At 36.2% G+C, this 14,800-nt stretch overlaps 1 protein-coding gene across 1 annotated transcript; it reads left to right on the plus strand.

Moving 5' to 3' along the window:
• The first annotated feature begins 10,073 nt into the window (after positions 1-10,073).
• Positions 10,074-14,800, plus strand: LOC116256106 (uncharacterized). The gene is made up of 3 exons (XM_031632307.2): positions 10,074-10,251; positions 11,353-11,639; positions 14,098-14,800. The coding sequence occupies exons 1-3, from the start codon at positions 10,135-10,137 to the stop codon at positions 14,627-14,629; spliced, it is 936 nt and encodes a 311-aa protein (XP_031488167.1). The 5' UTR covers positions 10,074-10,134; the 3' UTR covers positions 14,630-14,800.

Here is a 14,800-nt window from a genome sequence, read left to right on the forward strand (position 1 = left end):
AGAAAAAAAAATACTACAAATTCTACTACACACCATGAAACTACCCAAAAATAAACTTACTGCAATAAATGCTGGCCCCTTTACATTTGTCATTTTCCGGCAAGACCATGCGTTCATGCTTTCAAGGATCTTAAGTGTTGGATGAACTTGAAGTTATGAAACTTCTTTCAACTCGCTGTCCTACTTGCTATTGTTTACAATTGAGAGGAATAATATACCAAAGCATGATCATGAGATTCAAACATAAGACTTATTAAATATAAGCTAGCTGCCTTGTTGCCCCAGTTGTGTTATGCTCCTCAGGGCAAATACCCATACGTTCATCAAGCTATTTTTTGCCAAGAAAACCAGTTATTGTTTTTGCAAAATGATTTATCTTGACAGGAAAATTGTGACATTAATCCATTTCCCTCTCTTTTCTTCCTCATCTCTGCTTCCTTGTGGGCACTCATGGAGATGATGATTTCTTATGAAAATTTTTTGGTTCACAATGTTGGTTTGTTTAAAAACAAGATGAGTAAGTCCTATTTTACTGCCAATTTCTGTGTGACAAGTACGGGTTTTCTTTCAACTTTGAGAGTGTAGCCACGAAATTGTGGTAGGGTGGGCAGGTGACCAAGTATCTCAGCCTGTCCATCACTCAATTTTACTTGGGTGTCTTTTTTAGTTTTATTAGGCTCCCATGTAACCCATGTGAGCGAGGTTTGACCTATCGCTTGAAGAAAAGCTGAAGCCCCCATCTAACCCTTCATCCCTTAGGGTCCAGAGTCTGCTTTGGTGCCTGGAGCTGCCGTCTTCACCGTGCTTCAACTTATGTGTTGATGACCCATCATTTGCAGCACGGTGAATAAGTACTCCAAAAATTCGAAACATTGATTGGTTGGATCCCATTGTACCAACCCTTTTGTAATCTTATATTACACATGTTAAAACGGCTAATATAAATGAGAGATAGAGAGAGATGAGTGACACCCACTCTTGTCGGTATGGGGTAATGCACATGGAGAGAGAGAAGGGTGAAGCCCACTGTTGTCGGTATGGTTATAGGTAGACATACCTTTTGACATTGATTAATAGTTCATATTGCTCCGTTCATTAGTTTCCTAAAATAAATTAAAATTATTTAAGAACAGAATATACCCTTTTTCATGCAACCATATCAGCGCAATACAGTACCAATTCAACATTGATTTGATATATATATATATGATATATATATATATATATATAAAAGGTCCGTCCTATCATGGCTGCTTTGATAATATATCGGACATCAAGTAGTGTGTTGTTGTGAGTAAGATTTCTCGTCTAAACTTGGACAAAGAACTATACATACACAAGCTTATAAGCTTATATGACAAGCCAAGACTCCTATTCTAGAGAGAAAATTGAGGTTTTTATTAACGTGAAAAACACTTTAAAAGATTTTCGTGCATACCCTTATAAAAAAAAATTAAAATGCTGAAAACATGCCTCAATGAGCATAACACCATCGGGCGGCAAGATAGCTCATATTTAAGGGGTTTGAGGTTTGAATCTTATGGTTACTGTCACACTTCATTGTGTTATATTTCTAAGCTACAAATGATAGCAAGTGTGACACGGGAAATATGTACCATATATCTATCCAAGCCGGAATCAAACTAGGACCTTGAATATATAAGGATATGACCCAGGAGTTTTACATAAAAGAGGCAGTTGTCCTTAAATAGACGTTAAAAAATTACTGAAAAAAATATTTGAAGTTCTGCTAATTTAGTTTGGTTTTCAAAACCTTGAAGAAGTATTCTTGAGCTGTTTATGAATTCATGCCCCAAGTTTGTAACGCAGTTTCTTTATCTTTGGGAAGGAATGATCTTGAAGGAAGCTAGAAAAGACCACTAAATTAAATCAACGAACTGGACATCAATAATAACACAAACTTCAATAATTTTTTGTCAGATCGCATGCAATCCATCAATGTCCTGAAGCGATAAGACATTTCTATAGAAAAATTAACAAAATGTGAGGCCTTACATACACTCAGTGATCCATAACGTAAAGATAAGGAAGAAACACATGGTTGGTGCTTGTTGAAAGCACATAGACCCTGACAATTAAATACCATCAAATTTATGAGTAAGGCCCATGTGCACGTGATTATGTTTCTCGCTTCCTCTATTTAATTGGGCACCGCATTAGTTTCACATTCCTTTTTTATAAAACCAAGAAAGAAAAGAAGAATGTAAACTCATCAAATTTTAAGAAACTGCGTAAGAGAGGAAGAGAGGAGAGGTTTGTATGCCTTTTAATTTTATGTGAGCCAGAGGGTTCTACCACTCCGGCGAGAGCCGAAACTCCGTTCCTTTCCCTTGCTCTTAAGGCCTAGATTACTGCAACAGTATCAACAGTGATATTTACATGTAAATTTTAGAAAATTTTACTTGTTTTATATAAAAATTTTAAAAAATGATATTTCTGCCTTATTCAAAATTTAAAAACTTTAATTCGTCCTCTTTAAAATGAAAAATTTCTGGCTCCGCCCCTGTTCCCAAGTCGTCCCATTTGCACTGTGCTCCTTGGCGCTGCTTGCATTTTAATTATAGCTCAGCCAACCAATAACAGCATGTTTGCACGAACATGGGCTTGTGGAAACGAAGAAGGCATGTTCAGGCTTCGTAATTCATTTTATCAGTAGCTTGATCATTGCTTGTTCGTGTTGGTCATGAGCTGGACATTCTCGCTTAAGTCACAAAAGATTGCTTGTTAATTTGCGATTAAATTGAGCTTATTGGCATATTAATGAATAGAATCGAGTTGATCTTGACGTGTACATAAACAATATGTAAAACTTGAGCAATGAGTTGCTCGGTTCAATTAATCCTACACCTACAGGAGAGGGATCAAGTGGGTGGCTTGCACAGCTGCTGATGTTTTTCTTTACTAATTGGTATGTTTATGGCAGATGCACATGATATATTATATTTTATATATATATATATATATAACGAGAATTGTCTAGAGCATCCACTTTAAGGAGATTAACTTTGAAAAAATAGAAACCTAGATATATCTTCAAGAAACCAAAATATTCTTAAAAGGAGGGCAAAGGATTTTCAATAAAGAAACTAATTTGTTTCTTCCTTTGAAGTTATATGCATAAGCCTGTGCACATGTCATGCACCAAGGGCTTTGCATGGTGCATCCAGATGCACATAACCACTTCTTATTTTGATCTCTTGAAAATATAACTGTTTTTCGCCATTTTCCTTCAACTTAATCTCCTAATTCATTCAGTTTTTCATCGGCATGTAACAATTTTCTTGAAAAATCTTTACTTAATCATTTAGTTTTTTATAAGTTAAGATGGTTACTTGTTTTAAGTATTTGAGTTCATAAAATCTTCTAAATCTCAGCTGTTACCCTCTTCTCTTTTTTGGTGAAAAATGAAAAAACCCAACTCTTCTCCTAATAGATAACAAATAGGGCATGTACACCCCTATGCATGTCACAGTGTATGTAATGACCAAACTACCCTTAATAAAGTGAGAAAAGAAGTTTTTAAAAAGACAAAAAGAGGTTTGTAAAAAAGCAAAAGGCTAAAAAGTACACTTCATTATAAATTCTAAAATACCCAACCCTCTCTCCTTTTTCGAGGTGTGTATATTTGTTGCGTGCACTTGATTTCAGTAATTCTATTTCACAGTGGTAAAAAATTATCAAATTATGTTTTAATTCAAGTTATTTTTGTAGAAAAATTTAATTTTTCTACTATCATAAATTTGATGCTGTAAGTGACGTTCATTTTTTGATCACTAAAAAACATTATCTAAGTAAAAAAATGTGACTAACTTAGTAAATGTTTTTCATCAAATTACTCTTAAAATCACATCTATAAGATTATATTACAAAAAAGTCAAAACCTTTAATAATTATTTTTTAGTAGATCTGGTTTTCATCCCTTATCAAATTGGTCTGGTATTTAATAATTTCTCTTCCTTAACATTTATTAACATCTATTGTTATCCACCAAACCCTAATTTGACCTAAAAAAAGAGAGAGAAACTAAATGTGGGCTGGCCAATAAATTTACTTTATATCTGTTGTGGCAGCTTGGTGATGGAAGTACCAAATCACACTGGCAGAGAGAAATTTTTTGTATGAAAGACCACTATTAATATATATTTTAAACTTGAAGGGACACTTATATACAAATAAATAAAATTGATTAAGATTTTGATTCATAAATAAAGCCATTTCCACGTATCAATCACCCACATTGTCTCGGCCACTGCCAGTCGGTGACTGGCAGATCACCTCAGGCCGGCGGATTTAGATATTTGACTAAATGTAGATCTGTTGAACATGTCAAATGCCCAAGAACAGCTGACGGTTCGACCGAAAGTTGAGGTAAGGTCTCACTGGATCCTGACAGCAACATAACATTATTGCATACCGTGTGCACGTGGAGGGAGAGAGAATGGTGGCAGAAATCATGGAAGAGGGGCGGTGGGGGGAGTTTATATAAAATAATTCTGTGACATTTAATAAGGTCAGCTCGTCTAGAAGGACTAACCAGCTAAGAATAGGCTGCATGGGGGTTTGCCCGGCCCCTGCAAAGTCATAAAGATTTGAATTATGCATGTAGATGAGATTTATGTGGTCTATTCGTTATATATATATATATATATATATATATATATATATAGAGAGAGAGAGAGAGAGAGAGAGAGAGATGGTCAAAATAACTTAGTTTATAAAGATTTTGAGAGTCCGTTACGGTCTCAGCTGTTAACTAACAATTTGCAACTGAAATCAGAAAACGTGATTAGGTTTATTAATATTCCGAACTGTGAAGAAAGAGCCCTGTAGACCGGAGTACTTCTTCTTCTTCTTCTCTCTCTCTCTCTCTCTCTCTCTCTGTGTAATTCAACCGTAATTAGGATCCAGCGCCCCTAACAACTTGGACTCAGTCCTGTAAAAAACTCAGCCACTCAAATGCATATATGAGACTGGCGTGGCCTGAGCTTTGAAGGATCGGATAAAATCTTATTGAAACTGTTGATAGAATTGTTAGATTCAAAAGCTACACAGCTGTTGAATGAAAGCATGAAAAGGGAGACTCATAGTGATGGTGACCTCACAAAGACAAAGAGCCATGAATGAGCAATCGAAGTAGTTGGTTTCCTTTTACATGCTTTTTAGTATGGTAGGTTGGAGAATGTTGGTATGTAGGAGTAGGACTGAAGAGAGAGTTGAAGATATGAATCTTAATGGCGCGTTTGGTTGCGTCAGTGTTTTATCCGAGGTGATTTCAGATGCCGGATCAGATGCGAGGTTTTAAGATCCGAGGTGCCCATTTTCAGCATTATTACGTCCTCTTGCATCTCTTTCTCTAAGTCACCCCTGTCTCTCATTGAGAACCCTGGACTCCCACTCTCCAATGATGAAGTCCAAACTCTTATTTCTATTTTGTTTCTACGGTTTGTTTTTGTATCTAGGGAACTTCTTGTTTCTAAATTTTGTTATGCATTCTCATTTTATCGGCTCTCTTTCTCTGAGAAACTCTTCACTAGCATGTTTGAGGTTGCATCCTATGTTTCTCTTTCTCTAAGTCAATTTGTCTCCCATTGAGAACCCTGGAGGGCCTGGACTCCCAACTCTCATCAGCAGTTGCCATGGCCATTGAGAGCACATCTAAGATCCAGGCTGTCTCCCTCCCTAGTGGATTACAAAATTGTGAATCTCAAATCCACTGCCTGTTGAAACCACAAATCTGTGAGCAAATCTGATTCTCAAATCTTAAATGCACCCTTAAGTTGATGGTAGAGATGTCAACTGATCAAATTCGAATTGGATATACTCTTAACCGTATCTGTTTTCAGATAATCATATATTCATATTTGAATATGAACAAAAAAAGATCATACCCAAATCCAAAATCCGATTTCACAATCCGAATCGATCCAATTTTGATCCTCAAATCTTAAATGCTCCCTTAAGTTGATGGTAGATATGTCAATGGATCGAATTCGAATTGGATATACCCTTAACCGTAACTGTTTTCAGATATTCATATAGTCATATTCGAATATGAACAAAAAAAGATCATACCCAAATCCAAAATCCGATTTCACAATCCGAATCGATCCAAATCTGATCCTCAAATCTTAAATGCTCCCTTAAGTTGATGGTAGATATGTCAATGGATCGAATTCGAATTGGATATACCCTTAACCGTAACTGATTTCAGATATTCGTATAGTCATATTCGAATATGAACAAAAAAAGATCATACCCAAATCCAAAATCCGATTTCACAATGCGAATCGATCTAAAACCAATTTTTACATTCATATCCAAATCTGATCAGATAGCTACGTATATCTGAATATGAATCCGATTAGATACCATTTCTTAAATCCGAATCTGATGTTATTTCTCAATCGGATATTAATTTTTTTTCACATCCGAATCTGATGTTATTTCTCAATCGGATATTAATTTTTTTTCACATCCGACTTTTTCAGAACAGTGTGGTCAGATATCCAGTCCAAAACTATGTATTGACATACTTAATCGAGGGGCATCACATGCAAGTTTGAAGCCTACCAAATAAATATGGCACCACCATGCAGAACTAGTTGCAGTGGCTAATCGGTGGGAGAGACTTCACGGATTTTACCAACTGCTGGATGCAATGTGACATCAATGGAGTTTCCCCGTGTTTGACTAGCCAACTCAAGGAAAGAAAGGAGCTAAATTAAGAACATGTCTAAGAAATGCAAACTGAGATGTGCTCGAGTTCTTTATTGTTAGGTGTAATCTATTACAGGATAATTATTCGATTCAAATTTTCATGACGCTGTATGAATCATGAAAACCAGGAAAGCTAAGTAAGAGATGTAGATTGGTTCCGTCAGCCCCTTTGCTTTATTGTGTTAGAATATGAAACTTGAACAGAAAAATACATGCTAAGAGTTGTTTGTTTTGTATAGCTTGAATAATTAAGATCCATTTTGAGGCTGGAAGGTTGTGGACGTGCAAATAATTGGACACGAAGAGGTCCACTAGAAAATTTGCATGGTAATAGGCAAATATGCATGTGACATGTGCCATTTATTTACCAATAGAAATGATCTAACACAATCTTTGCACGTTCGAATAATAAAGGAACTATCAATACTATACTCTACAATCTAAGGCACATGGGTAATTCAATAAGTTTACTGTACCACTGTCGTTGTATAGGTACTTGGACACTCTTGGCTATTTTTTAGATCAAAACTGATCCAAAATACATAATTTTACTTGATTTAGTTTGTTTTTAGCTCAGTTTTCACACAGTTTTTGAGAGTTATTATTCATCAACATGTAATGTTTTTATTTATATCACTTGTTTATATAAATATTGCTTTCATTTTAATTTTTGTGATGTTTTTCACATATATATATATATACACACACATTTTATAAATTGTACCCGCATCTTGGTATTTGTATCTGAATCCATACCCAAGTGGCTTAGTCTACAAGAGAATGGATGGGTCTCAATCTCCATGCAGCAAACATGACCCAATTGTGTCTATCAGATGATGCCATGTATAATATGTTTGATATACAGTTACAAGGCTGCAAGATAAACTACAGACTTTGCATACGATTAAATCACCAAGAGTTGTTAAAACATACATGTTCTTCAGCTCTACCTAAATGTAGTATCTCAATAAAACTACTGTCAGCCTCTCCACCCCTACCTTCCGTAGCTTCATGTGATACTTTGAATTTGAAATCGTATCTTTATGCATTTTACACCAACCATTCGCCATCTTGTAAACATTATTTACTTTAATCATATTCAAACTTTGTCTACGTACCTACCATTGGTATATGGTTGATAAATAATATTTATTTCACATGCACAATTGACTATTATCATGTGAATTTACTAGCCCACCTATTCGTGCCCAACTATTTGAAATTATGCAACCCTTTAAATTTGGTTTAGAGTTAAAAAAAAAAAAACAGTATTTATGTTTAAGGATGTGATTATTGTGCAACCAACTACCAACTATCAGTGTAGAGGGCAGCCAGTCTCTTTTTTATTTTGGTACAAATTCTTTTCAAGATTCATGGATTTTGAAAATATTGTTTTCTCACCATACAACCCCAACATGAGCATTTTTTTTTTCTCTTCTCTACACACAATGATGAGTCTGTTTTTATAGGAAATGAATGTAGTCTATATGACAATTGGAACTTCCAGTATATGCATCCTTCCATGAATGAACATTGGATGCTTGATGAGACTGAAATTGGTGGAATTTTAGAATTGAAATTGTCATTTTTTATGAAATGAGAATTGTGTTATCAAACAAAGAATTTCAGTTCCGAAATTATAGTCTCATACTTGAATCAAAATTCCTAAATTGTCATTCTATCTTAACCGGCGGAATCATGATTCCAAAATTGAAACAAATTTTCATCAAACACGTCAATTTCAATGTTGGAATCTCTCTTCCAAACTAAGTATTCAAGAACTTGGAGTCTCTCTTTCAAAAAATCCCAACCATATGATGGGAGAATATTGGGGCCACTTGTCTGGCTTGATGTCCCACTTTTTATAACAAGAGCAAACACATATAAAGATCCACTTACATTTTGTTAGAGACAAGTTAGCCAAAAAGAGTAGGGGATCAAACACATTTCATCTTATGGTCATCTGGCAGATGCTCTCACCAAGATTCTATGAAAAGATGGACAAAAAATCTTTATGTTTCAAGTTCAAACATTTTGGCTAGAACAATCAACTTGAGTGGAGCTGTTTATGGGAAGGCATCAAGCTATAAGCTAGGACTTTCATAAATCGGCCTGAGAGAAACCTCTACTCTTCTCTTCATCCCCTCATGGTATTAGACCTGCTTTCGGTTTCTCAGGTTATGTTTTTATCCATTGAATTAGGCTCTAAAAGCTACATGTTATGGGAATTTTGATTTAAACCCATACTGACCATGTATGATCATATGGGATTTGTCAATGGGAGTGAACCTTGTCCACTTAATCTTACTGAAGGGTCGAATGAGTTCAATCATGTGTAGAACTGTCTAGTTTGATATCAAATTGAAGAGTTCAATGATGTCATGCTTTCGTCTTGATCTGCATTCTTAGGTGGGCAGCCTTAGAGGGTTGTTCCTCATTACTTAAAATTTAAGACATGGAAACAGTAGTTAGCTGTCGGAAAAGTTATATATTTGCTGTCAAATATTATTGCGAACTTGGCACTTTCTTGAGTATCAATTGGAAGAGTTATTGTAGATCCCAAATCATTGGGTCAGGGATAAAAACCAGACCCTCAAACTTGATTATTGAAAGATTTTGTTACACAATCTAACCATACAGATGTGATTTTAAGAATGTTTTTATGAGAAATATATATTAATTTAATCATTTTTGAGTGAATAATGTTTTATAATGGAAAAATCAACCGTTTTTATAACATCAAAAATTTACTGGTAGAAAAATCAAGTTTTTTCATATAATAAGACTTGTTTTATGTTGAATTAGTAATTCTAAACATTCTAGATGGTTCTTAACAATGATTTAAGAAGATCCAGTTTTTGTCCCTTACCTAAGTGAGAGTTTGTTTCAGATCCTGCTCAAGTAAGGTCGTAATTGAAAAGTTCTTTTTTTTCACTCGATAAAATCTAAAAGAGCACAAAAATAATAGACAAAAGTTATTATTAACTTATGAGGGTTCTGCTGATTTTGTTCCAAAAACATTGATAAAAAATTTTAAAATTTTAAAAATTTAAAGGATTACGATTTCGTATATGTTAATAGCCATACGATCATCAACTCATCATAAATCCCAGACAAAAAAAAAACCTTCCTTAGATTGGGTCCCCGATCCCCAGAACTGCACTAATAATCTCTTGGTGCTACTTTCCGACGCAAAAGATTTGTTTCTTTTTGGGTAAATTTTTGAATATCTAGTTCATTTTCCAGTATCCAGTAGGCCCTACTTCTACCAAAGCGACAAGGTGCGAGTTGAAGATCACAGATTTCGATGGGACACACAGCCCTCCTTTAAATTGAGGCTAAAGTGTTATTCAGAAAATATCTCTCTCCCTATCTCTCTCAGGCAGCTTGTAGAGGATGGCAACGCTCGTGTTCCACAATGTAGTCCTCAAGGACTCCCCTCTCGCCAATTCTAAGAGACACCAGCTTCGATTTTCTTCAGCAGCACGGAGAAGTCTCCTTCCTGCAGCATCTGTGAGTACAAAAGCACTCTTGGTTCTCAGCTAACTCGCGCCTTCCCTGTTGTTTCACATGCCGGTCTTTTAGATGGGACCTTGTCTTTTCTCGTTGTTATTAGTTGGTGGCAACAAAATGTCCTTAAACAAAATGTCCTTACCTTTATCTTTTAGTTCCGTGGATTAATTTCCTGGTGAATTTTTGTTTCTCTTAGAATCAGCAAAGAAAACATCTTCAGGTTCATGCCTTAAGTCATGCTGCAGAGCTTCTGGCGCACAGAATGCACAACTGTAGTTAGACCAATCTCTATTCTTGTATCCCAAAGCCGTAAACGTTTGCAATCTGTCTGCCCAAATTCCTTGAATACATCCCGCCATGGTTCTTCGTGATTGGATTCATCAATTTCCTCTGCTTAAATTTCGTAAGCATGAGGATGCCTTGGTTTGAGGGGAATATGAGATAAGCGTGATTTCTTTTCCTGTGAATGAAATTGTTCCCGTTGCTAGGAAATTGAATCGTTTTTCGGTGGTTTTTGATCCATATAACGTTATGGACACAAAGTAATATAACAACCTTTGTTCTACGTTGCATCTTACCTTCATGAATTAGGATGGTAGATTTTCAGAACGTTTCAAAATGGGCCTTATTATGTTTTGCCTCTAAGAGTTGAAAGTCCTGGGTATGGCTTTCTTAATCCAAATGATATATGATTTATAAGTTGTTACGCTTCCACCGTAATTTTTTGTCATTGTATTACTGCCTGTTCAGTTTGCTGTGAAGTTATAGTCGTTTTCCTCATGGCGGAAACTGAAACAAATCTTCTAATTAGTTTTTAAATATATTTTAACTTCAATTCTGCTTTTTGAGTCGTGTGTTCTTTTTGTATCTTGCAACCAATTTCGTACGGCATGTGGTCTTAATTTCTGCAGGCTCTGATGTGTGCATCGTATAACAATGTCAGAAAGTTAGAGACCTCAGATAATAATAATTAGCTGAGTGTTCATGCGTCTTACCTTTGACTAAAAGTGGTCACATTTTTGTTGGTGGTTATGCTGTACGTCCTTATTTCTTCCTGTGCCAGCCTATTCTGCTCTGGACCATAACTTCATATTTATGCAGAGGAAATATGCGCAGCATCAACATGCATGCCTGTCATTCAGAATAAATGCAACTAGTAACTTGTCAGATAGTCAGGAAGAACTCAAAGATGATGTAGATGAAGCTTGTGAACTAGTAAAAGGCGTTGAGCTTTGTTTAGGAGAAAATGATGACATATTTCATGCTTATTTGTTGGAGGCAGTTAAAAACAATAAAGGGAGAGGTATCCTACTTCTTAGTGATATATTCGGTTTTCAAGATACATCGACAAGAGACTTCGCATATCGTGTTGCCTGCAGCGGATACAAGTATATCTCTTGCTCTTGCAAGTTCATATAACTCTGTGTATTAGTAGTTATCTCAAGTTTGTTAAATGCTTATGTGCAGCACATTCTATCATCACATATGGCAGTTTCTTTATTGTTGTCCCTGTTCAAACTTTTTTCTGTTTACTTCTGATTTGAATCCCAAAGGTTACTTTCATTTGGATATTTGAAACAGTTAGAGCACCTCCTTAGACCGAGGCTACTCTTGTAGTCACTATGATTCTATTTTGCCGGTTTATGATTCAGTTTTTCCTTGGAAGGACCTGGTTTTGCTAAACTGAATAATTCCCAACAGATGGGAGTAGCAGCATGCATCTTTAACGGAGGAAAAAGAGCTCAGTTTAGTGTGTAACTATCAAAGAATAAAACTAGCATCTGAATGATTTGCTACATTAGGCATGTCTGATACTACACATATCAATAATGTAATTAATGTTTTAACAATATGATTCTGTTCTTATCTTTTCCAAACAAAGTTGCAGTTTAAAGTTGTTCCTTTTAACAATTTATGCCCTTGCACGTTCTGTTAGGTATACAACATGTCACCAAAAAAAGGTCAACAGGTAAAATCCCTGTTGTTGTTATTACATCAGTGTCAAAGATTTGTATGAACAACTGCATACTATGGAAATAGATAAGGCAGTTCATCCCAAAGGAGTTCCTTTTCTTGTGACTAAGAAAGTGTCCATCATATGTATAGCATTTGGCGAACCATTTAGAATTGAAAGACTACCAACGGTTTCCTTTGAATGGCTAATGGCATGATTGAACAATTACAGATAGGCTGAGATTTCCAAAAGTAATAAAGCATTACAGCATGATATCTGCTCACTTTAGAGTGAAGTCCTTTGATTTACGTTTCATAAAGTTGGTTTAGGCCTCAACTGTACAATATATGGGCCATGAGCTGCACTGTGGTATTTAATACAGGCATGGTATTGATACCAAAGATGCAGGGAGTCTAGGAAAGCATCAAGGGAAATCCTGAATTACAAGCAAACTTGTGTTCAAGCATATCATGTTCTTAGTATTTGGAGTTTGCAAAGCTTATGATTTTCAATTATGCCAATACCATCCTCAAATATGATAAAATGAACTGGTACCAAATCTTTCTTTTTTATGTCTTACAAATCAAGAGAGAGGGACAAATAGCATGGTCAGAGAAGTTCAAAATTAGGACATAAGAATGAAAAGTTATTGATGCAAAGATAGGACTGGAGCCAAAAAGTTTTAGTGGAGATTCTAGACCATTTCATAGTAGATGTATGTGTTTATGGCTGAAAATTCTAGATAAAATTCCTGAAAACAATAGATGAAGTGCTACCCAGTCTACTGAAAGACTAAAATCCAAAATTCGACAATCTATATTCTCCCACATAAGTATCTACCTTGCACCTCTTTATTGCCATTTTAAATGGCTTGGAATACAACCAAATACCAGTATGCCATCGATATGAAAGAAAATATGGATACCATCTGCATTATGCAATTTTTTATAAACATATTTGCTATCATCGCTTCTAGTAGTATTATATTTCCAGATATACTGCACTCTCAAAGTTGGTTACTCCTGAACAGCCATGTTAGCGACGAATTTAGTCCTGATAAACTTTTGACCTAATGTTGTAAAAGTATTGATGAGAGAAGGGCACCAAACATGCTAAAATTTGCCCGTGGCTTGAATATTTCAATGCCATGCCTTTGGTGAATGTTTTATATATTGTGCAATGTGTTCTGATTCTCTAGGGTTACAATTAACCAAGTATTGCCACTTGGGCTTGGCATCCTTCTCCTCTCCTGGCTTGGTCGACCTCCCAAATACATAAGTTATGATATTTGAGAGCACTTCCATGCATAAGAGGTAAACACTGTATAAGTTAAGCCGGTTTTGGACACAGGACAAACTTGCTGCAAATTGATGTAACTACAAACAGAAAAATACACTGAGGACTGTGTCATTCAAATGGAAACATATAGATGAGAAATGTATACTGTGAAAACACTTGAATCGACTTTAACAATAGGTTGTCAAAGTGCAAAGGAACTCAATGTTTCTTCGGAAGAGGTAAAACTCCCAATGGATGGACGCAAAAAGGATAACAACAAGGTCGGATCCTGCAAAGAGCAACATTCTTTCATAGAGCAGCTATGCCCTTGATCATTGGCACAATGTCTTTTTCTTACCCTATCTGGGTTTACACACTATTGTAGTTTACCCATTTGTTATTTTCTTACTTGCAGGCTGTCAATGGTTGCACTTATAGCAGCATGTTCTTTCGTATAGAACGCTTGCACCTTGGCCTTATACAAGTCCCTTTTTTTGGTCTCTCCTCCACTGCACTCTATGCATCTAACTCTCTATTGCAAGAAAGAGCAATTGGCTTACCCAATTCATTTAAAGTTCCTCAGGTTCTGCATTTTGCTGTATTAATTGTTGCAGTGTCCTGGTGCCAGACCTGTTTCGTGGTGACCCCTGGGACAAAGGAAGACCCCAAGCAGAGTTAGAAGAATGGATTCACAAGCAGTCAACAGACAGACTTGCAAAAGATGTGAACACTTGCATAAAATGGATGATTGACGAGTTTACAGCCGCAGGGCAGCCATCTGAGAAGCTTGGCATTGTTGGCTTCTGCTTTGGTGGTGGATGGTTGTTGAAGACTTTGGCCAATGACAGACAAGGGAACTTCGCCGCTGGTGTCTGCTTCTATGGAACTAGACTGAATTCAACTCTGGCTGCTGATGTGAAGGTTCCTGTGCTCTTCATTGCAGGTGACAAGGATCCATTGTGCCCTACGTCTGTACTGATGGATATAAGGAGAAGCCTTCCTGGATCCCGAACAGTCATATACCCAGGGCGAGGTCATGGATTCGCTCATCGGCCCGAATCCGCGGAGGAAGATGAAGATGCAGAAAAGGCCTTCATTCTGATGAGAAATTGGCTGCATGATGAGTTGTTGAGGAAGAACAATTGATTTCGCAAATTGAGATTGCCTTTCTGTATCATATATTATATAAACCTGTAGGGTAGTTTCCTTCAAACTCTTCAACAAAAACAGAGCTGATCTAAATTGCCATAACGTGATCATCCTGAAAATAAATTGGATGGGCACACCGCATGGAAAGCGTGAAAGCGACCATTTTCA

The sequence above is a fragment of the Nymphaea colorata genome, chromosome 1, assembly GCF_008831285.2.
Source record: "Nymphaea colorata isolate Beijing-Zhang1983 chromosome 1, ASM883128v2, whole genome shotgun sequence".
Classification (NCBI taxonomy): domain Eukaryota; kingdom Viridiplantae; phylum Streptophyta; class Magnoliopsida; order Nymphaeales; family Nymphaeaceae; genus Nymphaea; species Nymphaea colorata.